This window comes from Aspergillus wentii (genome assembly GCF_001890725.1).
Source record: "Aspergillus wentii DTO 134E9 unplaced genomic scaffold ASPWEscaffold_4, whole genome shotgun sequence".
NCBI classification, from domain to species: Eukaryota; Fungi; Ascomycota; class Eurotiomycetes; order Eurotiales; family Aspergillaceae; genus Aspergillus; species Aspergillus wentii.
This window is the reverse complement of record NW_024467835.1, coordinates 1,911,121-1,937,598: the sequence shown is the minus strand read 5'-3', so window position 1 is coordinate 1,937,598 and position 26,478 is coordinate 1,911,121. Positions and strand designations below refer to the sequence as shown.

Sequence of the window (26,478 nt, the reverse complement as noted above, 5' to 3'; positions counted from 1 at the left end):
AGCAGGATCCATTGATGTAAAAGCTCCATGTCACCACTGTCTGTGCAAGGGTTTTGGCCAATCAGGGCCGCGAGATAGAATGCCATTGGAAGTCTCCATGCGAAGTTGAACATGTTTACTATTTCACCTACAGCTGCCGTATGATCATGTGTTGCCCTGGATGTCATTTGAAAGGCGTTTTCATTTAGCCAAATGAACTCTCAAAGGTCCTGCGCTTTCTTAGCCCAAGGTGGGTGATTCTCATCTGTACAGGGACGGAGTATACCTCCAAACTGAGGCCGAAGCTGGGGCAGATGATTTGCGTTAAAAGTAGATTTGCTGAAATGACTTGGCATTTATTGTCAATTTACAACGATCCCTGGGGGAGGTATTCCCCAAAGTAGCAGCCTCATGTCGTGCACACTGCACAGGGTCTGGTGCACCCTCTTTCACTTCACTATTTTAGACATGAGGATGGTGGCAGGATTATAAACAAATTAATAAGCAAATTAATCAAGAAAGCAATACCCCCCTGGACAATGGTGTGCACATCCAAACACAGCATGAAATACAGATCGATCATGTGTCTTTTGCAAGATCTCTTTATTATCCCCAGCATGCCGGAAGTTCTGTTTGTAGAACATACAAAGTTGGTGCTCTTCTTGGCAGCGTGCCCATCTTGCGCATGGTATACACCCATCTGCGTAGCAACTCCTGAGGAACTCCACTAATTTCTCACTCAGCCTGAGGATAAACGGCCGCGGCTGGGATTTTGTTTGTTGTTGGTGCTTCCACAGTGTTTCCAGGCGGTTGAGCGATTCGATACATGCGGAAAAGTCAGATGCAGCCTCTGCTGCAAAGAGCGACTCATTAAGTAGCGCGGCTTGACAACGTTCCCTGATAATGTCTAATTGCTGGCGCCCGAAAGATGTTTCTTCATCCAAAGAAGCAAAGTACTCCAGCCCCTTATCGCAAACCTCAAGGCCTTTCTGCCATTGCATGTTGTTCAACAACTGTTCGAGCAGCCACTCTAGGTTTTCGGTAATCGCATCTTCCACTTCACTGATGTTCATAGGTTTATATCTTTTCCAGCTGCTCGTAAATTCAGCGTGCAGCTCCCTTACCCTCTCAATGTCATAGTGACTCCTTGCGTCAGCTATCTCTTCCATGAGTTGCTCGAGTTTGGTGGCAGCCTGGAGCCTCACAAGATGGTCGGGGGCCCACGCTTCAGGTAGTTCACTCAAGCTGAGGTTCGAAATCTCGTCTATGACAGACTGGGCACGATCATACTCTCCATCAAGCACAGCAGAACTCCAAGTATATAGCCGATCATAGAAAGACATATCTCGTCTGCATGCCTCCCGAATCGTCTCCACAGCATTGAGTTCCTTGAAAATATCACGCAGCCAATCATTCTTCTCTATCAATTCCTCTAGGCTATCCACATGTGCCAGGCAAGTGCTGAATTCTTTCTGTTTCATAGCTTGCTTGGCTAGCATCAAAGTTTCGAGAAAGTTCTCCTGGATTACCGTCATGGATTTCACAGAGTCAGGGTTACCAAGGAACCCTGTGTGATTTCTCATAATTTGCCGCATCTTTTCCCTGGACACAGCTGAAAGATACCCACTGCCGCCTTGCTTGGCTGCCATTTTATCGCACCAGCTAGAGGCAAGAAAGCAATGCAAGGGGGCTATGTCAGCCATTAAAGATAGATACTCTTTCTGCACTTGTATTGCGTCTCCTCTCCATCCCCCTTCAACGGACGGGAACAGGCTAAGTGCAAATTCAAACCTAAGCCGTCTTTGGTTGACTTCTTTCTTCAGGTTGTCCAAATGAGGACCAAGTATATCAAGACCGGCCATCATTCGACATAGCTTCCGGAGACTCTCGATATGTTGATCAGCTTCACCAAATAAGGTTTTATCAAGTGCATCACATAGCAGCTTCACATGCTGCAGAAATGCTTCTGCACAGTCGCCTGTATCGGTAGCGTCTTCGAGATCCTGCAGAATTGGCGAGAGAACGTGATTTCTCTTAGGAAATTCAACTCTTATTTTCCAGGGTGAGCAGCGAGAGGCTTCAGCAAGCTCGGCTCGCGCAGCGCCTTGTGTGTGTTTATGTATCAATCGTTGAAATGGATCCTGCCAATTGGGCATGTCTGGAATTTTTGATGCGGACTTGATATCATTTTGCATACTCGATTCCGAGAATTCATGTCCGTCAAGACCTCTAATGAGCATGTCAAGTTCGTGTTTCAGAGATCCCAAAAGTTCTGGTTTCAAGAAAAGCTCTGCCGGTAATGAGGTAACTCTGTTATTAGTGCAGAGTTCCTGAAATATTTCTCTTAGATCCTTGCTTGTCTTGTCTTTCAGTACCCCGATGCCTTGAATCCCATGAAGAGTGCTCATATGGGCGTCGAATATGCCCCTGTGATGAAAAAGCGGCAAAAGCAGCAATGCCTTGTATATTGTGTTCTTGGGTAGCGGGTTTGCCCAGTGATATTGATCCAGGATCTGCACCATATCAATGCATAGGTGCATCAGTTTTTGGCCTCGATCACGACACCAAAGGAATAGCCTCTTATTCTCGAGAATTCCGGCTATTGACATGACACAAAAGCCCAGCGGTGTCGAATCAAGAGCATCATCCCCTCTAGATCGCTCCACACACAAGCTCAAGAAATCAAGAAAGCTATCACCCATATGAATCGATATTGAGTTATCTTCAAGGTAGCTCTGAAGCAGATGTATTGGTAACTGGGTCGTAGGTATTTGGGATGCAAGCTCAAGACCCAGCTTGATGCAAGTTAGCACGTTTGCATCGCCACCACATTTGGTAAATCTAATGCACGGCTCACTGGCGCCGTCATAACCACCAGTAGGTGAACCTTTAGTCCCTTGCCATCGAAATGGGATCAACTGGATTGACTTTAAGATGAGCTCTTGCATCCATGGATGCCGAAGATGAGGGGTGAACTGAGGCACAAAAGCACGAGCGTAGATGGTAAACAACGGATGTACCCAGGCAATATTGGAGCCTAGCTCACAACGTATGTATCCTCTGTCGATAGCAAGCCCCAAAATATTAGAGTACCATTCCACAAGGGACTCTTGTTCTGACCCTATTTGCGTGCTAGGGCCGTTCTCTTCCCTTGAAACGGTTAAAAATAGTCTCTCAAAAACTTCCAGAGGGGGGGTTTCTCCCCAATAGCAGCTGAATAGTAATAGAAGAACAAAGCAATCACGCGGAAGCGCTGCAGAGAGGTAGAAAAGCTCTTCAAGAATGGGGTATGGCCCTCGGCCTTTTAAGTCCGGTAACGAATTGAACAAACCACCATGTAAGCGGTTGTAAAACTCCCGCCACGGTATACGGAATTCTCGCTGAAGGGGAAGGATCTCCATGAGGGCGAGCGGGATTCCGTGTAATAAGTCAATTATTGCCTCCAGCCAATCGAAATCCCGAGAGCCCCATTTCGCCACGTCTTCGCCTGCGTTACTGAGGATATTTTGAGACAATTCTATACTGTCTGACAGTTCCAGACTCTGAAGCTCAAAGCTTTGGACTGTGCTCGCCTGGTTGAAAATAGCCCCAAGCCATTGGTGATCAATACGGCGAGCTATTAAAACCACCCGACTCCTTCCTCCGAGCTCTGGTGATGTAGAAGACATGACAATGGATTTGATAATTTCAAAGATCTCCAGCCTTGCAGACCCTGCATGGGGCGAGTTGGAAGCAACATGCGCACGAAAAGGGGAAAACAACATATCAAGGCCATCGATTATTAAAATAGCGTCACAGGTGGAGAGTACGTTTGTTATAATGTCCTGGATCGCGTCAAGGCTGTGAGATTGCTTTCGTAGAGATGGGATGGTCCAGAGTTGTGGCCTCTCGGATTGGGCCTGTGTTTGCAGAAGCTGGTTCAAGACGGCGTTGGCAAAGTCAGGCCCGGATAATATCCTCTCCATGGCAAAATCAATCACAACTACTGCATTTGCAAAGCACGTCTTTAGCCATAGCTCAGCAGCATATCTGAGGAGTGAAGACTTCCCCACTCCAGCAGGTCCGTGGAGGTAGACAATGGGACTCTCGAAAAGCACCTTTTCTAATCGCATCAAGTCAAGATCTCGACCGACGGGCTTCAAATATGGAAGGGACGAGACCGTAGGAATTGTTGTAGAAGTAGACGAGAAGAGAGCACTGTTTTCTACAGAATCATTCTGGCTTGCATCATCCTCCACGAGCGGACAGTCATCGCCACACCCGTAGAGCACAGGAACGAAGGCATCAAGAAGTTCTCGTTCCAACCCGAACCTCGCTGGACGGAGCATATTCGCTCGCAGCGCCTCTCGTGCTTTACTTGATGAAGCAACAAATGTCAATCGATCAATGAGAAGTGACTGATAAAAGCTCGCGAAGAAAAGGTCCACAGCTGCGCTGGATACCTTGAATGACATGGCCAGGACATTTCCTACCCCCCCTCGCCTTTGGAGGACGCTCGCAATGTTGGCGTCGTCGCCACTGCTCGCCCTCGCTGAATTGCAGGCATTCAATACCACAGATGGGATTTCATATTCTCTGAGTAGGTTGGCGACATTCAACGCGGGGACTGCATGTAGGCCGTCTGATCGTTTGCGGCCAAAGTAAAGTAGTCCAACCTTGACGCGATTTATAGTCTTTACCGTTCCATGCATATCAAAGTGGACAATCTGGAAATATCCAGGTCCGTTTACTTGCTTTGCGCGTCGCAGATGTTCTTTGAGTGATGCAAAGGTGCCCGGACGAGCAATTTCCACATGGAAACGAAGGCGACCTCCACCACCATTTAACTTTTGTTGAACTTTGCTCAGAGCCTCGAAAGCCAGGAATGGGCAAACGTCATTGTATGTTTCCGGGTTTCTAGATGTATCCCTCGCAATAACCAAGAGTATGTTAACCGTGGTCACATCCTCCCGCCGTACATCCCATGATCGCACCCGTTTCGTAGGGGAAAATCCAGCGCCCCCAGCTGGAGAAAGATGTCGCTCAATTATTACTTGCCATCCAAATGTCGTGGTTTTATCTAGATACTCAAGCGTTTCCCAGAAGAGCTGATGAATGGTGCTGTTAGAGTCCTCCAACGGACGCCCATATTCACTTGGTCGAATTATCAGGCGCTGCGGCTTTCCCCAGCCCGCGTTTTCAAGGGAAGAGACAACCTCTGCCAGTCGCAGCTCTCGCCACAGCCTTTTCGGGTACTCTTCCAAGAGTGCTCTGGCATCTTCCCCAGGCTCAACTGAGTAAGGTGTCTTTTGTGTGTACTCCTCGAGATACCAACTGCAAAGACGACGTTGCTCGGTGGAGAGAGGGTCCTTCAGTGCGACGTCGCGTAAGGACTTTTTCCCTGATACGCAAATATCAACTGTCCATTCTGGGCACGGGGACTTTGCGGCATATTGTGATCCAGTCGGCTGTGATGGCGGCTTGGGCCGAGCTTGAAGCTCTATCACCACAACTGCGTCCATTGTGTGAAAAATGTGAAGTCGAATTGCAACGAGAGGAAGGAACGGTTGGTTAGAGGTCACTCTGATGACCGCAGAACGCCGACCGCAAAAGGGGGTTGAGGTTTTGACGGGGTTTCCCCTTGTCGATGTGGCGCAGAACCCTGCAATGCATATGGTTGCCAGCTCTAGAACAGCCGCAGTCAAGGCAGTGTTGTGTTCGGAGAAAGGGGCTTAGATTGTAAGCAGCGCTGTATTTTGACGGTGCACATATAAAGTGTCTTGGCCTTTCCTAACCTCTGTGAGGCCCTAAGCGTTACATGCCCTAAGTCCTCCATCTCCGGTCCTATTGCAATTTTCAAGCCCACGACACCCCGCCCAAAAGACCGGAAAAAAAAAAAAAAAAGAAAAGAAAAGAAAAGAAAGAACTAAAGGAAACAGAATGTGCAAGCGGCGATACTTCATACTCGATGAGACACTCCCTGCAACTGAAATTGATAGCTTTATGTGTCGGGTAGTCAAGACTGTGTCACGGCCACTCGACGGATATGCGCCTTGTTGTCCTCCCGCACATGGACAACCGTCGCACAACACAAATGAGATCATCCGTGATATTCTCCCACAGCCCTCTTTGTCAGCAAATAGGAAAGAGCTTGTCCAAGTCTTCCGCGAGAAGGGCATCAGCGCTCAATTATCTGCACTATTGGGATTGGAACTAAGCCGAGGCTCATCGGAGACCAGAAAGCTCGAAAGCGAACTCGTGAAACAGTACAGTCTTTCCAACCCCCAGCAATATTTCGACATCCTTATGCAAAATCAAGACTATTCGCGGGACGTTCGAGTACTCTTGGAAAATGCCAAATCCCATCGCGCGTACTTGGTGACTGGCTTTCTTACAGCTGTCAGCACCACCTGGACGATCGAGACCACGACCAATACTGCGAACAGCTTGAATGTGAATGTCCCATTATCGGCGCTGGCCAACGTCCCTGTGCCAGGGGCGTTGGACTTTGGCCTCCAGCCACGAATCAATTCTGGCACGCAACGCAGTCGCGAGTTTTCCACTGCGGCTGAGGAGATCTTTGCGGTGTCGTACTCGGTGGTTGAGTTGAAATCTCAGAGCAGGCTGTTGCCCGGATTTGGCCACAAATCTCCGACTTTGAGGCATCCGAAAAGGGCAAAGGCCTATCATTTAGCTTTGGGGGATGATGATGACAGTAGTGAAGAGATCGATCTTGATTCCGATGGAGACATCGAATACGGCAAGAATAAAGCAACATCTGCTGAAGCTTCGGTCAATCTCATCGGCGATAGTGGAGACATGGAAGCAGTATATTCTTGCCAGAAGTACCATCGTATTTCGACCTTTGAATGTTGACAGAATGGAATCCCAGATTTCCTAGTCTAATATATGAGGATATTGGACAGCTTGAATTCTTTCCAGGTTTAAAGAAGGAGGGTATATCATTATACAATTGGACTACTAGTTGCATGGTATTAGATTGCTTGGTGAACTGTATCCTGGGACACACATACGTGAGCCCTATACAAACAGCATTCCTCAACGCGCTCATGGTTAATACGTAGTAGGTACCAGTGTTCCTCCTACACATCCCTGACAACTTTGCCATTCATAATTTTAGTTCTTTTCGTGTTGAAGATGGATAAGTACCTTGCATGGCTGAAATGGATGTAAGATTAACTTGTAAATCTCATTAACCTACATAGCTCTGTAAATATGCTAGAATAGGCAATTAACTATATATTAAAACCAGTAAGATATATGTAAAGGGCCAAGGCCCAGGTGATTGACTCGAACCGGAAACCGCTTCTCATTGAAACTATTCATATCTACCCTGTGGGAACTCTGAACAGGCAGTATAATACACAAAGTTCTCTTACATCAACATACTATTATGAAAGTGGTAAATTAGTAATTTAATAAACTACCTGTTAACTCAACCGCAATAATTAAAGGGAATCTAATATCTAGGTAGCTTAAAACACACTGTGATCTATTCTAATGCAATTTCTGCTGCCTGCAGCAAGAAAATCATTTCTGCTTATAGAGTGGCTATGTGCAGATGCCAAGTAATTCTATATTTCAGATAAGACCATTAATCATCTTTAGTTTGGTCCCGCCAATTGCCAACACACGATTACCCCGCTTTCAGATCTCTCTACCAAGATATACCTCACATTCCATTGCCTGCCCACATAGTACGCCAGTGTGTTTTTTCGCCCCTACAGTCAATAATCAATGTTGCCTTCATCGATCCTACGCGTTTAAATTGAACTATTGCATTACAGCCCAAGTGCAGCTCAACTCAATGCACGATCGAAGATCCTGTCACATCCGCCCACGCAACCTACCCAACAAGCACGGCTTCAGAAGACCATAATGATCAGGGAATAAGTCTATGCGATTTCCTAGGGTGTGGAGAGTCTTGTAAAGATCTTCATGCTCACCAGGTCACACCCCAAGTTGATAGACCTGAAAAATGCCCAGTTATGGACTGTCCCTGGCACCTTAGGGGATTCGCTCGTCCTTATGATAAAGATAAACATACCCTTACCCATTACACGGGGGTCCTGATTTGTGGATTCTGTCCCGGATCTGGATCTCAGAGCTTCAGTCGGGTGGGTTTTTTCAAGAGACATCTCACGGATGAACATAATGCGAATGGTCATGATCACAAAGGCCTTGGTACCACTAGCAGTGAAGTGAGCGGCAAGTGCTCGACTTGCTCACTTGTCTTCAACAACGTTCAAGTCTTCTACAACCACCTGGAAAAATGTATCTGCCACGCGGTTATCAATGGATGAAAGGTCAATGTCCCAGAGACAATAGGATAAAGTTATATCATCATGCACAAGAAATATATATCTCATGATAATAATTTAATTCTTAAAGGAAGGATTAATATATTCCTTAATCACCCTTAAGAAGAAAGATAGGATGATTACATCATTAAAATACTATTAAAATAGTAGGTAAACATAATATAAGGAGAGCCATCTTAGTAATATGCAACCATCCATTATGGATTACTATCTTAATATTCCTATTTCTATTTCCTATATATTCTACTATCTTCTCCTTATTAAAGAGAAACACCCTTAATGATTCCCTGGGTCTAGTAATAGTATAGATTATAAAGTTTTTATAGAAGTACCACCCCTATATATCTCCTATAAAATAGTTAGTAAGGGTAATACTAAGTAGTGTGTCACACGAGTCGAGTTTGAGTAGAGATTTAGGACTCAACTCGCGAGTCGAGTGAGAAGGTAGGACTGAAACTCATGAGTTGAACTCATGCCAAGAAGAGTAAGAGTAGAATAAGAGTCACTATTTTTACTGTATTTTACAATATTTTAAGCCTCCCCCATATAAAATAGCTGTACTTTTGGTATTACGAGTAGAGTTGTAAAATATTTAGAGCTCGAACTTATAGTATGAGTCCTAAATCTTAACTTGACTCATATTACGAGTCCTAAATCTCAACTCAAACTCGCCTCATTACTCGAACTCTACTCGTTACTCATGAGTAAACTCGACTCGTGTGACACACTAATACTAAGTCTAATGTATACATACAGTATATCCTAAGACCTTAAGTAGACCATATCTAGAGGAAAATCTCACTTCCCCCAATCTCTTTGTGATAGATGATATAGCCACCAGGACCAGGACATGCTGAATAGAACTCTCCTTCCTTGGTGAGTTCGCCTAGACTAAAGTTTTCAATGCCAAGCTTGGTGAAGGTAATCTAAGCATTATCATTTCCTTACCTAGCTAATGGGTTTTCTATCCTGACAAATAGATATATCTTACACTTAACTAGAATTATAATTAGCTGGACGTAAATAAAGTGCAATATGACCAAGATCTATCATAATAGTGTATAATTGGATGAATAGTGGTGGGAGGTGGTTTGGTCTCCCCCCCCGCAACCCATTTTTTTCTTAGGGATTCCCGCCATTGCAGTGGAACTTAGATAGTAGGGGTTTAAAATCTGTTGATACTTAGCAGATGGCCCCGTTGACCGTAGTTCAAAATTCTCGCCCTGTAGGGTCGCCACAGACAAGAAGTATTGTATCCACTCACTTTTAAACCGATCAACAAGCTATTACTAGACGACCTGTGAGCATAATGCTTTGCTAGATACAGAAGCAAAACTTTGCAAATCCCAAAATACATTCCGTCCAGTACAATTTGTTTCCACGATAAATAACCCAATTCACAACTATTCAAATCCACCTAAAGAATATCAATCTCCCTTTCTGCTATCATGTCATCAGCATTTGGAAAAATTGACAAGAATGGAATACATCAATCGTTGAAAATATTAGACAATCGCATAGGAGTCCCAGGAAAAAAGAGAACGTTAGATTATCCGGATTCAAGTGTTGTTGTTAAGTTTGTATATTCCAAAACCATAACGATTCAAAATTTTTGCCGATTTTTTGGAAGCTTTCCAGTCACGAAACGTTCGTGCTCACGCTTTGCTAAAACTCCAATATTTTTCTTTCCAATCCCACCAACTTAATGTCCAGCTTGCGCATCCACAATTCCAAAAAAAAAAAAAAAAAAATTATCTTCCCTGGAGCAGAGATTATGCGCTACAAATGCCAAGTGGTTGCAACACCATCCCGTCAAATCTATCCAAGAGCTGGCGGCCGTGAGGATCAGCTTGGGTAATGTTGAACTGACTACTCAGACAAATATGAACGGCATCTGAGTATATCTGGCCCATGCTCAACGGTAGTTCTGCACTGGCTTTTTGCTGTAGATAGATAGAGAATTCTTGATTAGCAAATCTCCTCCGTCTACTTTCATTAAGAGATGCTGCAGTTCTCCACATCCCAATCTCAGCAAGAACAACTCCAAGACTATAAAGATCATACAGCTTTTGATAACCGCGTTCTTGGTACTCTTGGGTATTCCACGCTCTGCTCACACAGTTGGAGTGTCGATATAGATCCAATGAACTGTCATTTTCCTTAATGGAAGCTTCTCCACGTCGGTCAGGGCGCGAAAAGCCGAAACCCAAAAGAGCGAAATCCGGGTTCTTGAGGATGGAATCGGGAGATTGTGCTTCATTTTCGTTTTCATTTTTGTTGAACAAGACAATATTGCTGCTGCGGATCGCTTTGTGCATCCATCCGGTGCTGAGGATGTAGTACACCGACGTTGCGATTTCTCTTGCGAGCCGAAATCTTAGGCCAAGCTCTGGTGGATGTTCATTTGTTGAAATTGCCTCATATAAGGACGTTAGCGGACTTTGCTGAGGTATCTGTCGATGATGGAGTGGAGACTCGAACACAAGGCCATAGCGACATCCAAGATGGAATTTTTCATCCTGGAAGTAACCAATAAACTTTGGAATATGGTAATTGAGACGGCCATGGACAGCATTCAGAAGTGTGGCAAGCTGCACGACATCTATCCTCAGTTGCATTTCTGCATTTGGACCTTGATATGAACTGGAACATCTCCACTCAACAATCACACTGCGTGTCCCAAAATCAATCTGATTGCTCTGAATGCACCCTTGCCATCGCGCCAGATCAACAGGTAATGCCTGATGAGGAAATCTCGCATCCCGAAGGAAATGTGTTTCAATCAGAGCATCTCCCTCGACTTCTTCATTAGTCTTCCAAATGGGTAATGCTTCTCGTACAGTAACTGCACTTTCAATGGCACTCATTATTTCAAAATCAGAAGCACTTCTTTGACCCATCTGTGCCGCAGCCAGTTTAAGATTTTCCATAATCCCTGGTGTGGACACAGTGACTTTGTCGCGCAGCATCTGCCTTTCGACCAAGTGAATATCCTCTGGAAGCAACTCGCACAGCGCTCTCCGTAGAGAAGAGACTCGGCCAACAAGCTTTTCGAGCCTCGAACCATCTCGAATTGCCCATCGGAAGGCACGCGGCCGCGGTACATCTCTTTCCTTCACGCTTCTGATGATCTTTCGGCAGATATTGTCCTCTTCATCTGCCACATTTATTATTGGAACGGACTTGAACTTTTCTTCATAACGCGAAACAAGATGACTCGATTCATGAAACAGACCTATTATCCTTTCAAGCGTTCTTCCAATAAGCTGGCAGTAGGAAAATGGGAAGGCCTTGGTTTTTCCCAGCTCGCGATTGAAAATACCGACATTTTCTGCCCAGTGCCCGATAAAGATTTGTTCAAACTGCAGTTGTATGCTTAAATCTTCAAAGTCTTCTTTACGATCTGCTGCTTTGAAACCAAACTCAATGACCTCGAGGCACGTTCCTGTAAGCCCGAGGATGCCAAGAACGATGCCAACAGGCTCTGTCATATTGTCAAAGTGATGTGATTGTTTGAGCTTTGGATGTCCGTTAGTTATTCACATGGAAGGGGTTTTGTGATAATATATAGATATGAATAAACAATTCTGAGAGGACAGGGCCATGACTGACACTATAGCCTCATATATTCCAGCCTGTTCAATGGTATGTAGTTGTGTAGAGAATACTAAAATCAACTGCTTCTAGGTATCATTATGATCTAAAGGGCCACCAAAACTTACTATAACTTGTGAGCACATTAGGTATAGGGAGGGGAATCTTCTTATCAAAAGTATTTTTCACTGGAGTGAATCACTTTGATATGCTACAAAGTTAAACTTAAAACACATTAGGAAGTTTTTGAAAAAAAAAAAAAAAAATATAAGAAATGTTTAAGCAATGTTTAAGGGAGGCCTGATAAGCGGAAATCTAGACTCCACATTCTCTATAGGAGCCACCTGGTTTAAGATTTAAAATCTGATGTAAAGTTTACTAGTTCTAGACCGCAGATTCTAAGGTTATAATTTATATTGAGAATAATAAAATTAACTCCTTCTAGGAATCACTATGATCTAAAGACCTGCCAAAACTTACAAGCATAGTAGGTTTGGGTAGTAGTATCTACTAATTAAAAGCATGTATTCTAGAACGACTATGTTTACTATTGAGTTAAACTTAAATTATACTAGGAAATTTTTCAAAATATAAGGAACATTCAGGAGCAGTCAGCAGTCTAACAAGTGGAAATCTAGATTCCTCTATTCTTTTATCATATGAGCCATCTATTTCAAGGTTTAAGATCTAATGTCAGGTCTATCAGTTCTAGATCCCACATATAGCAAAAGGATTGGTTATTGGAAAGAATGTTATTCTAGGTTTCAGCAGAAACCATGTGGTGCGATGAGGCAGTATGAGACAAGTCACCCGCCACTGAATATTAGCAAATTCAGTTCAAATGCACACGTCAGTGCTGATTACTAGCCGAGGGAAAACGAAATAGGAAGTACTCAAAGAAGAGCATAATCTTTGGATGGCTTTGCCAGTATGTAGCGTGTCACAAGACCCACATAGACGTTACTGAGATGCTCTGGAACGGGAGTGTTCAAAGTAAACAAAAATAGTAATTAGTACCTAATATATATTCCTCTCGTCGTCATACCGTGCGTTTGGAACTGTTAAATCCTCATCTCCTGACCATATTGGGGTCTAATTCTCTACTGAGCTTCAAAACATTGACAAGATACAGCTTTGATTATGGCCTACTTATCTAGAAGGAGGTTCTCTACTGACAACGATGCACCTCGCAGTACACAGCGCTATCCTAACCCTATCGGTGACTTTGCATCGTTCATGATGTTCTTCAATGAGATCTTTCTCAATGACGAATATATGATTGACTTTGGTATGACCAACGACGTACAGACGAGCAATGTTATCGGAGAAGGGAATCAATTCGAAGTCAAAAGATTGGCCCTCCAAGGATCCATGTCTGTTAGGACCTCCCTTGACCCCCACAGCCGACTAAGCAAAGGAGACAACGTAGTCATCAAGCGACCACGTCTGGATGTTGACGAGTCTGGCCATCTCATCGAGCCCGAAATAATCACGAATATTGTCCAAGAGCTTCGCGTTGTGTCCCATCATCGTCTCCGTAAGCATCCTAACATCCTTGACGTCTATGGATTCGCATGGGAAGACGAGTATGTATCACCCCGCATCAAAGTTTGGCCGATTATCATGGTTGAATACGCGGCCGGTGGTACGCTGGATGACTATTTTTCGGCGTCCTCAGGCTCCTTGACCTTGGACCAGAAGCTCGGGTTAGCCGGCGACGTCGCTCAGGGCATTGATGCACTACATAGGTGTCGCATCTTACATTCAGACATTAAGCCTCCCAATGTCTTAGTCTGTGTTGACAAGGGTGGTGGTGTAATCGCAAAGCTCTCGGACTTTGCACTTTCAATTTTCCTTGATGAGAGACAACCGAATGAGGCATGGAAAAGAGGAACAGAAATGTGGATGGCTCCGGAATGGGGGTCAGTGATACCTAATGATGAGCTACTCAAAGCGGACTGTTAGTTAAAAGCCAGTGCAAAAAAAAAAAAAAAAAAAAAAAAAAAACCCCTATGGACCAATTGAACTGATTGTTGGGCAGATTACAGCTGCGGCCTTCTACTCTGGTCTATATTGGTTGATGGCGAGGAATTATGGGATAACGACACCTTCGGTAATACACCCGAGCACTGTTATTCATCGTTTATGCGTGCCAAAGATCGAGGCGACGAGTTACTCGTGATTGTAATCGCAATAATTGAAGGCCGTGGGATACCGAATGATGAAATTGAAGAGATAGCGGACTTATTGGGATCGCTACTACGTCAGGACCCTTGCCAAAGGACATTAGATTTGCTGTTAAGGGCACATGGAGTAATTCAAAGGTATTGCTTATCTAGCGAGACGCTTTTATTGGTTATTCATCGGTTCTGACGAGTCTTTAGAGAACCTGCTGTCTATATGGACAATCCTTCTCTCTTGATAAGTGAAACTGAAGGCGGGGTATCCAATCGTTCTCATGGACTTATTCCAGTAAGAATACACTCTTGGTAAAACAAGAAAAGAAATAGAAAAAAGGCGGGAAACTGTTAACACTTGTCCAGAAACTGCGCAACTTTTCCGAGATATCTCGCCGATATGCTCCAATGCAAGTCCAACAGCAGCTTCTCGATTCACTTCAAGAAGTTGCAAGAAGCCCGGATCAGTCTGCAGAAAAGAAAGCCGACGCAAGCTATGCGGTAGCAATTCTATACCTGCTTCGCTTTGGAACAGTTCGGCAATCTGAGTCTCCACCGACCGGCTATACTGGATATGAAATCGACTACAACCAAGTGCTTAAGTGGCTTAGAGAAGCGGCTGATTTTGGGTCTACCATTGCGCAGTCTTTATATTTCCAGTTCTTCGAGGCTTCTGGCCTAAGCCCTGAGAACGATCCAGTTTCAAACGAAAAGAGAGCCGAATGGTTGTGGAATGGCACCATAGCCGGGTCGCATCTCGCGTCAGCAATATTTCACCACTGCAATCCAGAGCGCTGGGAGGAGGCGGACCGTTTGTTCAGAACAAGCCTCTGTGGTGTCGGAAAGGCGCTTTTTGAGGAAGATCTCACCAGTAGCTTGAATGAAGAGAAGTTGAGATATTTAACAAATCGCACGGGCGGATCGGACCTAAATGCTCGCGGTGACACCGTTTTACACTGGGCTGCAATGACAGGGGCGGAAACAGAGCTACGGATAATTCTTGACGGATCCGCAGAGCTTGATATCAATCAGACGAACTATGAGACCGAGACTCCACTTTTCCAGGCTGCCAGATCGGGACATATCAACATAGTCCAACTACTTCTGTCTCTGGGAGCCAACCCATCCATCTGTTCAGGTAACGGAGAGAATGTCCTCCATTGGCTTTCTTCGTTTGATGTGGACGAGATGAACTTGTTGCTTGTTGCGGCAAGTTTTATTGAAGGCGGCTCCAGTTTAGAACAGATGTGCTCTCAAAATTCCATATTTAGCCTGGATTCTTGTGTGACGTTATCGTCTGGTTCACCGTTGCGAAGGGCAGTCGCGCGAAACCATACATCGGCAGTGAGAGTCCTCCTTCAGCTTGGAGCAAGTCCATACAATGGCGGAAATAATTCCCCAATAGCTTTGGCAAGCTCAGCACATAATATTGAGATATTGGATCTTTTCCTGCCCCCTAACTACTCAATCAAGCATCCTCCTTGGAAGGAAATGTCGCGTTGGAAAAATTGGCAATTCCTAATGGAAATCCTGTCTGGATTGTCAGCAAAAAGCTTCCAACTTGGAGCCCCAGCTGCTTTCCAGTCCATGCAAGACCAAGGAGATGAGCAGTCGCTTCTCGGATACGCCCTAGACCCCTTGCCGCTAAATGAGCGGATAGCCCTACACGGTTCTCGTTTTAAAGAGCAAATGCAGGCCACAATTCGAAGGCTACGAGAAGTAGGGGAAGAAGACTATTCCAAGGTAACACCGAACGGGAACTCAGCAATGATGCAAGCTGTCACGAGCCGAGATATAAATATTGTCTCATTTTTACTCGATTCAGATTTCCCAGAAATGGCGCCGCTTTTAGTCCGTGTTTGCCCTTCTGCCTCTGGCTCCAACACGCCCCTTGGACTCGCGATACTTATGAATGATAAACCGATATTCGATAAACTGCTTGAGTTTATAGGTCCAAACACTCCTTTAAACCTCTCAGCTTCCATGGAAATGTTTGTCCCAGATATCATAAAGTCTATATTGCCCAAGGAGAGCATGGCGGCACCCGATGGCTCTATCTGGACAGTCGCGTCTTTTCCGCCATCTTCCGAGTTCGTCAACCTTGTCCATCTTTGCGTGGCATCTACGCCTGACCCTTCCTTTGTACGTTCAATTCTGCAATCCACGGCGGACCCTCACAAGTTGGTCAACGAACATGGTTTCTTTGATGAGCTACCTTTCACCATGGCCTTGGTGAGACACGCATTCGAGGTGGCGGAAACTCTGTTGAATTATGGAGCTAGGCCGGACGAGGAAGCTCATCAGCCGACTGCTGGAATAAATGGCTTAACACCTCTTGGTGCTCTCATTGGGTTTAATAACCACGGCACTACAAGAGCAATTGATTGGCTCTTGGCACATGGAGGTGGTTTTATCGTCAATCAACAACTCGGGCTGACCGCACACCACATGGCCGTCCGAGCCGGCGGATTCTACGAAACGGAAGGAAGAGCAAGTCAAATGCTTCCCATCGAGCTCTACAAGTTTGATCCCGCCAATCTCAATATAATCTTGCATTATTTCAATCAGCCTGAGCAGATAAACTACCGTGATCACTACGTTGGATTTACAGCTCTTCATTACGGAGTTCTTCGACTGAATCCTGAGGCAATCGGGCTTCTTCTCAACGCTGGGGCTGATCCGGATATTGAGGGCGAGAACGGCATTCCTACCGCGCGACAGATTGCAATGTCACTAAGCAGAGAGAGCATTCCAGAGCGCGTGAGTTTAAGAGGCGAAAAAATGGTAGCAAGATATCTGAATCGGATTAACAGAGTGAGGGAGTCCATGCAGAGAGGTGCGTTGAATTTATCGGATTCGGCAGCTAATATATTAACTGAATTGCTAAAAGGGGAGTCATAATACTGAATGAGAGCTCTGTATCGGCCTTGTAGTATTTAGTATCACATTCCCATGACTACACGGGATGTCTCTGACATTTTCTGTGCTCCGCGTTCAATTCTCAGTCATTTTTCGCAACTTTGCATTCTTAAAAAATATTAATTCTTTTATGCTATTACAAGAAAACCGAAGATATACCATATCAAACTTTTCAATTCGCAGTTGCTGTCATGGGACATATCCGTTGTATCTAGAAACTAAATTTGGCACAAGAGAACTTGATAAAGAAATGATATCTGGCCCATTGGATAAAAGACATGACTATTATAGTGTGCAGGACACCTCTACTCCTTGGGATGATTCTTATTATAGGTCTGAAGCCAGTACTCTGACTTTTGAGAGGGGCCTGTTTAACCGACTGCTTTTGACAAACACCCTCATTAGATTGATGTTGATAGTATCTATCGTGGTATTCACTATCAAGTTGATCAAATTATATATTAGACATATAGAATACACCATGTTGGAGTAAGTGACTGTTTAAGAAGGCTTGTGCATCGTGAAAACCACGGACTACTCTGCCCAACGGCTGGCTGCGGAGTTGAGACGTCCAACGGAGCTGCCACCGTTGTAGTCATTGTCTCCGGTGCAATCCAGGCTGGATCCATTGACGCGGCCAGGTTTTTCGTTGGCCGGACTCTTTGTGGCATAGGCTTGGGGATGATTTTCGCCAACACCCCAGTCTACATGAGTGAGGTATCACCGCCTCATATTCGAGATCTTCTGATGGGCTAGCATGGCATTAGGGTTGTGTCGGCCTACATCCTAGCTGCATTGTGTACGCTGGCTTTTCCTTTGTGAAGATAGAAGCGCACTGGCGGTTGATCTTTGTGACACTGACTGGCGTGTCATTGATCTACCTGGCGTCTCTTTTTCATCTCCAAGTCTTCGCAATGGCTGATGGAGAAGGGCGGTGAGGAAGAGGCAAAATAGGTGCTAGTTCACCTACATAGCACCAGGACAGACACGCGTCTGCATTCACTCACACAGAACTGAAGCAGATCAAGGAACAGGTGGAAGTGGAGTGAATACCCCTAAGTGGGTTTCTCTATATTGCTTGCACTCTGAGCCACTGCAAGAGAGCACTGTGTTCAATTCTCCTCTAGGTAATGGGCCAGGGAATGAGAATCACTACTATTAGGAACTTGATTCTCACATTGATAGGATTGCTGTGGCTTAGCACTATAATACAGGCTGGGTCCAGGATTTGTTTAGACCGTTTGTGCGGTTAGCAGCTGCGGCATTAATTTTATTCTCTTAGATCGCGTGGGTCGGGTGAAACTTCTAGGTTTGTCATTCATTTGCTTATCCGTATAGCTAAGACATGCCAGTGGCCGGTGGATTCGGCAGCGCCCTGATAATTGGTGTCATGGTCGGCCTGGAGAAATACTACCTCAACACAACCTACATATCCAGCATCAACGCAGCCGTAGCACTATACTTTCTCTTTGGTGCTTTTTTTACCTTGACAATCTAATGTACCACATAGTCTACGGGTCTGAGATCTGGCCTACGCATCTCCGCAGCTAGGGCGCGACAATCGTCTGCGCGAGATTTTTCGCCAATGCCGTTGCGTATGCGGCTCCTGTAGTCGTGACGTTGAAAACATTGGATGGAAGTATTATATGATTTTTGTGGCTGCTATGGTGTGGCTACTGTTGTTTTGATGTTTTATTTTCCAGAGGTGAGTCTTTTCTAGGTTGATTGATATGGTATCAGCTAATGGTTATAAACCATGGGTTGTTGAGTCTGGGGGAGATTAGTGTCAATTTCGATACGGTGGAGGTGAATCTTCAGGATGCACTGGCAGAGGGCAGATTAATTGACGAAGCTTGAGTCGTATGATTATGCCATGGAATGACTTGGTAGACGAATACCATCCATGGTAGCTGAGTCATATCTGGAGACCCCGCGGATATGGTTGCGATTTGTTCAACGCGGGGTAATTGTGGGGCTACCCCAGCCAATCGGCGCAATAATGGGTAAGAGTTACCTAATTAGTGTACCATGCAATAGGCTATACTACCCTATGGCATAATGCAATTATCCGCAGTCTGCTGGCCAACAGGGCTAGGGTGCTTAGCTCTTAATTTCATGCTTGGAACTTCCTATCCAGGCGGATTTCCGCACATTTGAAGCACTAGTGATGCTTGGCTACTGTATTTTAGTCTACACACATTAATATATAAAGCAATTCATGCCCCGGAAATTTCTCTTTCAACCATCATCAACCCACAATTGAATTATGGAGTCTACAGCAGAGGATCGGGCAAGACTAGCCCATAAAAACCGATGGCGCACAGTAGCCAACAACCCCAAGCTGATCGTGATCGCTCTTTTTGCATCGTACGTACCTCACTGAATATCTCATATCTGCATTCTTATCTAAATACAACCAGTTTCGGTGGCTTCGAGTACGGCTACCAGCAAGGTGTCCTCGGCCAATCCCTGGTGATGACTCGATTCAAGGATAACTTTCCCTCGGTTGTGCAGTCAACCGGTGCAACAGGCTGGTTAACCTCGATTCTTCAGCTGGGGGGCGTGCTTGGTTCTCTGACGGCTGGTGTGTTGGGAGAAGTCATCTCGAGAAAGTATACCATGTTTTCTGCTTGCTGCTGGGTTATTCTCGGGAGTTATCTGTATTGCGGTGCGACGCATCATCAGCCTGCATTGCTTTATGTGGCCAGGTTCTTCACAGGAATTGGGGTCGGGACGTTCAGCGGTGTTGGGTAAGCTATTCTCAGGTTTGCTATCATCGGTCTACTAATATGATTGATAGCCCGTTGTACAACGCCGAACTATCAGCCCCAGAGCTCCGCGGATTCCTCGTCTCATTCTACCAATTCTGTACGATATTGGGCATCATGCTTTCGTTCTGGATCGGCTATGGCAGCAATTACATCGGTGGTCCCGGCGAGAACCAGAGTAATCTAGCCTGGATGCTACCGTCCATCATTCAAGGCATCCCAGCTGTCCTTCTTGCATTGGGGATCTGGTGGCTCCCATTTTCGCCCCGGTGGCTAGCCAGCCAAGGCCGTGACGAGGAAGCCCTGAAGACGCTTTCCTATCTGCGGAATCTCCCCGAGCAGCATGATCTCATCCAGCTGGAGTTCAAAGAAATCAAAGCCGAATGCTTGTTCGAGCAGCGCGTCTTCGAGAAGAACTTCCCCAATCTAGCGACGCAAGGAAAACGGAGTGTTTGGACTCGGGAATTGGTGCAGTATTACAACATTGTCAGGACAAGAGATAACCTGAAGCGGGTCGCAACGGCCTGGCTCATCATGTTCTGGCAGCAATGGTCGGGTGTTGATGCGATTATCTACTATGCAAGCAATGTGTTTGAAAGTCTGGGCTTGACAGGTGGTACGCAGGCATTGCTGGCTACCGGCGTGACGGGCGTGGTGTTCTTTGTTAGCACCATTCCTGCAATGCCGATTATCGACAAGGTAGGACGCAAGACGATGCTGTATGCCGGGTCGACGGTCATGCTGGCCTCCATGGTCATCGCGGCTGCGATTGTCGCCGTCTACCAGCATGACTGGGAATCTCATGTCGCGGCGGGATGGGTCGCCGTGGCCTTCATCTGGGTCTACATCGGTGCCTTTGGGGCGACCTGGGGCCCGACAAGCTGGGTACTAGTAGCAGAGATATTCCCATTGTCTATACGATCCAAAGGCGCTTCGATCGGCGCCTCTAGCAACTGGGTAAGTTTGTTGAGTTGTGGCGGAGACATACGCTGACGGAAGCATTATAGCTGAATAACTTTGCGGTTGCGTTTTACGTCCCGTCGATGTTTAAGACACTCGAGTGGGGAACTTATATTTTCTTCGCGGGTTTCCTAGCTGCCAGTATTGTCTGGATCTATTTCTTTCTGCCGGAAACAAAAGGCGTGAGTCTGGAGGAGATGGATCGTGTGTTTGGGAGTCATTCGGGTGCGGAGGATATGCAGATGCTCGAACAGGCGCGACAGGACGTTGGTTTATACCCGGAGCTTGTGCATGGTGCACTCAAGGGCAAGGGGTCTATATATGAAGTTGACCTGGAAGACAAATCACAGCTTTAACGTGGTTTGGCAAGGCCATGCATGTCTGATGTGCGTGATGGTACTATAAGTACTCACAGCTATACTTTGCTGCCTGTATTTATGTATAGAGATATACTATACCTAAATGGCTACCATACGGCAATCATCATGACGAGATCATGATAATTTAGGCAGATGGTGCCTGAACCATTATAGTTTAGATTTCTTTCTCGCATCTCCATCTATCTTGCAACTCTTTCCCATCTATATTGAATTTTCACATTTATACTTATTTATATTCGACACCATGCCTTTTAATCGTCCCTTTACTTCCCCACCAAGTAAACCAGAAGACCACCATCCTCTGCCCTGGTACAATCCCCGCGGATGGTCTAATCGCAAAAAGATCATCTGTCTTGGAATCACCATCCTGATCTTCGTTGCCATAATCAGCATTGGTATTATTGTTGGTGCTATCGTGGGGACAAGACCTCGCTATCCAGACTACGTCCCACTCGAGTATAAGCTGGTTGATACCTATGCCGGCACTTCCTTTTTCGACCAGTTTGATTACTTTTCGGCCGAGGATCCGACACATGGATTTGTGCAGTATGTATTGGTTATATCTTGCAGCTATTAGAGCTTTATCTAACAGGGATATGTAGTTATGTCGATAGATCGGTAGCAGAGAACCTCAACCTGACCTATGCCACCGACGAGTCTGTCATTCTCAAAGTTGATACTTCTGAAAAGAAAGCATTAACAGGCAGACGCTCTGTCCGGATCGAGTCCAAGAACCACTATGATACAGGTCTTTTTATATTCGACATCCTCCACACCCCCTATGGTTGCGGCACGTGGCCCGCTCTATGGCTGACAGATGGATATAACTGGCCTGCAAACGGCGAGATTGATATCCTGGAAACCACTAATAAGGCGAATGAGGGCAATACAGTGACTTTACACTCTACAGCAGGCTGTCATGTGGAAGGAAAACGGAAGCAGACTGGGTCTGCTGAGTTTCTCAGCTGCGAGGACACCAACGGTAATGCAGGCTGTGGCGTACAAGGCACACCGGATACTTATGGTGAGGAACTGAATGATAATGGAGGAGGGGTAAGTATCTATCTATAATGATAGCAGAATTTCTAACTCTCTAACTTCTAGGTCTACGCCTTGGAACTGCGCAACGCCGGTATTCGGGCCTGGTTCTTCCCGCGCCATCTCATTCCAAACGATATCGCGAATTCCACTCCAGACCCATCAACTTGGGGAACTGCACTGGCTGACTTTCCGAATACTCACTGTGATATCTCATCGCATTTCTCAAACCAAAGTATCATTGCTAATATTGATCTATGCGGCGAACTTGGCGCACAGCCGCAGCTGTATACTGAGCTATATAACTGTCCCGGGAAATGCGAGGATGTGGTTGCAAATAATCCGCAGAGATTTCTAGAGGCGTATTGGGAGTTTAGCAGCTTCAAGGTTTATCAGTCTGTTTGATTTGTACTCTTTACGATGTTGTCTTGCTTTCTATATATGGGGTTTTAACTCGTCACCCTGGGGATATATTACGAAACTGCTCGTGTGGGGTTTGTATAATTTACTGCATTCTTGTACTGGGAATATCTGGCTAGAAGTGTTGTATTATTGTCAAGTGTACCAATTTAATATAACTAATAAAAACTATATCAATGTTTCAAAGCTTTGATAGTATACCGAGTTTCCCGAGAGATGGACGCTATCATGCCGTGGTAGAAATAAAGTAATATACAAAAGATGACGAAGAGTGTTAGGCATTCATCAAAACTATGCATCTGTAATGCTATTGGAGGCTCTTACTGGCCTCCATAAGAATTCTAGAAGGTTTTATCACAGATCAGCCTGGAGTATCGTGATCAACCGTGGGTGACTATCAATTACACTGATCGATGTCATACCTGGCATCAAAACCCCTCTTCAACAACATTTCAGTCTTTCTCTCCACCATTCCTCATTATACAGCCAACATGAAAGGGCATCTCCACTGGATCGAGAAGATCCTGGATCATCAAAAACACCCGGTTGCTTGCAGTAATCGCACATTACCCACCACGCAATTCCTAGAAGCCATACTGTCCAATATTTTCGACCTTCTTCCAGTCCTAGATCAAGTTTGTTTTGCACTCACCTGCAAGCATTTTTATGCCTACTTTCGTGCATACCTCAATAATCGGAAACTCTTTCTACCTGATCTGTTTCGGGAGACACGTCTGATTCTATGCCGCAACGTCGATATTGAGAGTCGTGCTCGAACACAACTCCTCCGTCGCCTGGAGGATGCCAACTGGAAATACTGCTTTCAATGCTGGACTCTTCATCCGCACTCTGCATGGCAACATCCAAAGGGGAAGAGCTGTCTAGACTGTCAACAGCTGAATGGACGGCGCTGCATGCCGTATGCTGGCATCGTCGACCTCTGTCCGTGTCTGAGCATCACAAAGTGCGATCAGGTTTACCTGATAAAAAGACAATCCGATAGGAAGCGAAGTGCGCAACGAGCGTACAGAATACTTTGACGGGCTGTTCTATCATGATACTCGCTTCGGCCGCAAAGACCGGAATATCCGGCATGAGTGCACAGTCGACGTCCACCCGCAAGTCAAACTCCAGATTAGAACCGCACTGGGTATGTGTCTGTGGAATAACGGTGTCTGTCTAAGTGTGCACAATACATACAAATTCCACTCCATCTCGGGCATACTTCCGTGGCGGGGAATATGTCCGCACAAAGAGCCCTTGAAATGGCTGGAACGCTTCTTCAATGATATCGGGTCGAGTTTTGTCGGGTGGAACAAGGATAACTATGATGTTCTTGTGCCCCGTTACTTCTCATGCCATCTGGTTTGGCGGAAAGTTGCAGAGGCTGGGGTTTTTGAGGTCACTGTTATCAGGCGGTTGGGGAATATGAAATGGCCCGATAGATACTGGGATCGCAATGCTCATTTTTAGCGTTAATCTTGTACTGGCTTTAGCATTTCTTTTCTCTTGTATTCTATCCACCTTTTGCTGGTTTGGCTTTATCTCACTCTTTTCATAGCACTTTGGAAAATGTGGTTGTTCACATCATCAAACGAAACACCGTTGTTCTCTGCAATGATTGGCAGCTGGGACCATCCTGGACGCAAGCCCGCAAGTGGATTGATCTAGAAATGATTACATTCATATCGAAATAGTATAGGATATCTCACCTCCATAACATTCGCCACTTGCTTCCCAGACGAAGAATCAAGTCGAATGTCAATTTGACCACCATCGCGACAGCCCAGGACAGTCCACTCTTTTAATGCAACCTGAAAAGCAAGTTCTGCATCTGGATCCATTCAGTCAAGGTTCACGTCATCGGCCAACCATCCCAGACATCCGTCGCTTTTGACTCCGCAGTTGTGAATTGAATAGACACTTGGGAGCTGCCTGTGGACGTCTACACTAGTTCAGTCACACCGACAACCCACGCATCATCTCCAGTCCCTAAAATGCCGACGGTAAAACCTCTTCCTAGGAGGAATGTCTCCAACAAGACCAGGGCACGATGGACAGCTTGCTTTCAGAGTTGACGACACGGCACATATCATACAAATGGCTGATCTTATTACTCGCCACGATGCCTTTGGATGAGTCTTCTGCGAGAGGTTTGGCGAAGCGGGGATAGTTGGAAAATGCCGCTGTCAATAAAACACCAAAGTTGCACAAAGCTAAACCTAGGATGTTGCATGACATTGGTGCTTTACAGTGCCATCAAATCCATCTCGTGGGCAAAGGTATATGTTCCAACCATCGTCTTCATCGTCATCACCATCCTCCATAACACCAATTTCATCTTCAATGGCTCCAATGGATCGCAGTAGAGCTCGCAGCGCCCCATAATCTTCCTCGTCACGACGTAACCACTCATTCTGACACGTATCCTCATAGTCGGTGTAACCATGGGGCCAATTCTCATCTGAGATCGATTTATATCTGTTCACAGCCAAACCAAGCTTAGAACCTTGCTTTGTTTTGTATAAACATCGTTTCCACCCAATGCCGTAGCCGATACGAAAAAGTCGAAGGTTCGGAAGTCCCTCACGAAAAGTGTCAAAATATTGATGTCAGGTTTTGGTATAAATAGCTTCCCCGTCACCGCCATCTCGTTGAACCATTCTCCCATTTATGAAGACGCAATGGGAGCTTCGTGAAGCAGCCAAAACCTAGAAGGTGATTGAACAGTTATAAAGATATATTTCCTGCAGAGTCGCACCATGTTCAAGAATCCAATTCAGTTGACTGTCGTGCCCAAATTGGTAGCTTCCCAGGGCCAGGCTTTGAGGATGAGGGGAATGCACGCCGCGCAAGTCCAGTCTAAGAAGCGCGCCAAATGGAAACTCCGAGGAAAGCTCGAGGCGTCCGGGAGTGTACATTGTCGGCTTGAGCCAAAGGTCTGGAATCCTTCGGAAGAAGTGAACCTGTGCACACCCTGCAAATAGTCACCTTGTCAGCTAAGCCTCCTCATATGCGACTTGGAACTTACATAGAGCTGGTGGATACCGTATCCCTGGATTTCCATACCAAGTCGAAGCTCATGCAGCCATGTAAGCTATGATTCAATAAATCCGATCGTCCCGCTGTCGGTAGTATTGATTTCCTGGATTCCGTGAACCACGAGCTGCTGAATAGGCGTGGGAAGCGTAGCCAACACCAAGAAGATCAATTTGATAATCTGGACTTTCAAAATCCTGGTCTCGTGAACGGGCCCACTGCCCCAAGGCATATAACTTTCGTCGTGGCCAAAGTAGCTCAGTTGTAATACCGCAATCTTCAATTGGGAGATATCTCCGAGACGTGTGATCAATTTGTTAAACTAATATAAAAACCTAAGTGCATATTCAAGCTATATTGGAGTTAGAAATACCCATGCTAGTAGGAGCTGAACCTACGAAATACAGTCTCTCTAGCCCTTGGTTGTCCCATATGCGGATCAGAATGGTTCTGATCGTTCCAGCAAGCCCTGTCCCAATGATCTTTTCCAGCTTCCCACAGCTGCTTAAATTATGATACAGAATGGCGGTTTTGAATAGCTCCTGGGTTGCGACTACCTCGAGACTGTGACAAGAAAGCCTAAGAGCTTCCAGGGTCGATGTGTCATTGACAAACCGAACTATTTGTGTTTGGATCTCGACTGGGAGGCTAGTCAAAGGCATTTCGGCGGATGCAGATGAGGGAAGGAAATCGATGCTCTGTGATAGAAGGTCAAGCTGGACGCGTTTGAAAGAAGTTGAAGTTTGTTGTGGTCAGCGCTGAGGGGGGTTTTAATCTCCTGGGGAATTTTGCTCTGCCTCAGGCAGAGAAAACATTCACTCCTGCCAGGGATGAGATGGAGAGTGGCGAAGATCATGTCGAGTTCACGGTTGTTCTATCATAA

The 26,478-nt window shown here is 45.6% G+C and overlaps 9 protein-coding genes across 9 annotated transcripts; 5 read left to right on the top strand and 4 right to left on the bottom strand.

Moving 5' to 3' along the window:
- Positions 1 to 288: 288 nt before the first annotated feature.
- Positions 289 to 5,532, bottom strand: ASPWEDRAFT_40573 (uncharacterized protein). The gene has a single exon (XM_040835354.1). The coding sequence runs from the start codon at positions 5,478 to 5,480 to the stop codon at positions 489 to 491; it is 4,992 nt and encodes a 1,663-aa protein (XP_040689048.1). The 5' UTR covers positions 5,481 to 5,532; the 3' UTR covers positions 289 to 488.
- Positions 5,533 to 5,604: 72 nt separating this feature from the next.
- On the top strand, positions 5,605 to 7,176 carry ASPWEDRAFT_40572 (uncharacterized protein). The gene has a single exon (XM_040835353.1). It carries the CDS (start codon positions 5,899 to 5,901, stop codon positions 6,832 to 6,834), a length of 936 nt encoding a protein of 311 aa, XP_040689047.1. The 5' UTR covers positions 5,605 to 5,898; the 3' UTR covers positions 6,835 to 7,176.
- Positions 7,177 to 10,072: 2,896 nt separating this feature from the next.
- Positions 10,073 to 11,791, bottom strand: ASPWEDRAFT_172181 (uncharacterized protein; the record flags this gene model as incomplete). The annotated part of the gene is made up of 1 exon (XM_040830905.1): positions 10,073 to 11,791. The coding sequence occupies one exon, from the start codon at positions 11,789 to 11,791 to the stop codon at positions 10,073 to 10,075; it is 1,719 nt and encodes a 572-aa protein (XP_040689046.1).
- A 1,206-nt stretch (positions 11,792 to 12,997) lies between these two features.
- On the top strand, positions 12,998 to 17,252 carry ASPWEDRAFT_68726 (uncharacterized protein). The gene is made up of 5 exons (XM_040838985.1): positions 12,998 to 13,854; positions 13,936 to 14,218; positions 14,279 to 14,366; positions 14,438 to 16,907; positions 17,005 to 17,252. Exons 1-5 carry the CDS (start codon positions 13,035 to 13,037, stop codon positions 17,025 to 17,027), a joined length of 3,684 nt encoding a protein of 1,227 aa, XP_040689045.1. The 5' UTR covers positions 12,998 to 13,034; the 3' UTR covers positions 17,028 to 17,252.
- Positions 17,253 to 19,244: 1,992 nt separating this feature from the next.
- Positions 19,245 to 21,295, top strand: ASPWEDRAFT_155105 (sugar porter family MFS transporter). The gene is made up of 4 exons (XM_040829677.1): positions 19,245 to 19,357; positions 19,411 to 19,740; positions 19,791 to 20,715; positions 20,766 to 21,295. The coding sequence occupies exons 1-4, from the start codon at positions 19,257 to 19,259 to the stop codon at positions 21,072 to 21,074; spliced, it is 1,665 nt and encodes a 554-aa protein (XP_040689044.1). The 5' UTR covers positions 19,245 to 19,256; the 3' UTR covers positions 21,075 to 21,295.
- Positions 21,039 to 22,541, top strand: ASPWEDRAFT_740224 (glycoside hydrolase family 16 protein; the record flags this gene model as incomplete). The annotated part of the gene is made up of 3 exons (XM_040839427.1): positions 21,039 to 21,644; positions 21,701 to 22,151; positions 22,203 to 22,541. Exons 1-3 carry the CDS (start codon positions 21,343 to 21,345, stop codon positions 22,539 to 22,541), a joined length of 1,092 nt encoding a protein of 363 aa, XP_040689043.1. The 5' UTR covers positions 21,039 to 21,342.
- Positions 22,542 to 22,920: 379 nt separating this feature from the next.
- ASPWEDRAFT_506779 (uncharacterized protein) lies at positions 22,921 to 23,700 on the top strand. Its single transcript, XM_040837479.1, has one exon. It carries the CDS (start codon positions 22,970 to 22,972, stop codon positions 23,594 to 23,596), a length of 627 nt encoding a protein of 208 aa, XP_040689042.1. The 5' UTR covers positions 22,921 to 22,969; the 3' UTR covers positions 23,597 to 23,700.
- Positions 23,701 to 23,906: 206 nt separating this feature from the next.
- Positions 23,907 to 24,487, bottom strand: ASPWEDRAFT_506765 (uncharacterized protein). Its single transcript, XM_040837477.1, has 3 exons — positions 24,269 to 24,487; positions 24,107 to 24,223; positions 23,907 to 24,036 (listed from the first exon to the last, which is right to left on the bottom strand). Exons 1-3 carry the CDS (start codon positions 24,398 to 24,400, stop codon positions 23,968 to 23,970), a joined length of 318 nt encoding a protein of 105 aa, XP_040689041.1. The 5' UTR covers positions 24,401 to 24,487; the 3' UTR covers positions 23,907 to 23,967.
- A 1,295-nt stretch (positions 24,488 to 25,782) lies between these two features.
- On the bottom strand, positions 25,783 to 26,352 carry ASPWEDRAFT_506774 (uncharacterized protein). Its single transcript, XM_040837478.1, has one exon. The coding sequence runs from the start codon at positions 26,255 to 26,257 to the stop codon at positions 25,943 to 25,945; it is 315 nt and encodes a 104-aa protein (XP_040689040.1). The 5' UTR covers positions 26,258 to 26,352; the 3' UTR covers positions 25,783 to 25,942.
- Positions 26,353 to 26,478: the final 126 nt, after the last annotated feature.

Excerpts from the sequence above, each read along its gene's own strand:
- ASPWEDRAFT_40573 (XM_040835354.1), bottom strand. The coding sequence starts at position 5,480 with ATGGACGCAGTTGTGGTGATAGAGCTTCAAGCTCGGCCCAAGCCGCCA.
- ASPWEDRAFT_40572 (XM_040835353.1), top strand. The coding sequence starts at position 5,899 with ATGTGCAAGCGGCGATACTTCATACTCGATGAGACACTCCCTGCAACT.
- ASPWEDRAFT_68726 (XM_040838985.1), top strand. The coding sequence starts at position 13,035 with ATGGCCTACTTATCTAGAAGGAGGTTCTCTACTGACAACGATGCACCT. Across the intron at positions 14,219-14,278 it reads GCACATGGAGTAATTCAAAG|AGAACCTGCTGTCTATATGG; the intron begins GTATTGCTTATC and ends ACGAGTCTTTAG. Across the intron at positions 14,367-14,437 it reads GTTCTCATGGACTTATTCCA|AAACTGCGCAACTTTTCCGA; the intron begins GTAAGAATACAC and ends ACACTTGTCCAG.
- ASPWEDRAFT_155105 (XM_040829677.1), top strand. The coding sequence starts at position 19,257 with ATGGAGTCTACAGCAGAGGATCGGGCAAGACTAGCCCATAAAAACCGA. Across the intron at positions 19,358-19,410 it reads GTGATCGCTCTTTTTGCATC|TTTCGGTGGCTTCGAGTACG; the intron begins GTACGTACCTCA and ends AAATACAACCAG. Across the intron at positions 19,741-19,790 it reads GGGACGTTCAGCGGTGTTGG|CCCGTTGTACAACGCCGAAC; the intron begins GTAAGCTATTCT and ends TATGATTGATAG.
- ASPWEDRAFT_506779 (XM_040837479.1), top strand. The coding sequence starts at position 22,970 with ATGTCATACCTGGCATCAAAACCCCTCTTCAACAACATTTCAGTCTTT.
- ASPWEDRAFT_506765 (XM_040837477.1), bottom strand. The coding sequence starts at position 24,400 with ATGGATCCAGATGCAGAACTTGCTTTTCAGGTTGCATTAAAAGAGTGG. Across the intron at positions 24,224-24,268 it reads AAGTGGCGAATGTTATGGAG|ATCAATCCACTTGCGGGCTT; the intron begins GTGAGATATCCT and ends AATCATTTCTAG. Across the intron at positions 24,037-24,106 it reads TCCAAAGTGCTATGAAAAGA|ATTAACGCTAAAAATGAGCA; the intron begins GTGAGATAAAGC and ends AGCCAGTACAAG.
- ASPWEDRAFT_506774 (XM_040837478.1), bottom strand. The coding sequence starts at position 26,257 with ATGCCTTTGACTAGCCTCCCAGTCGAGATCCAAACACAAATAGTTCGG.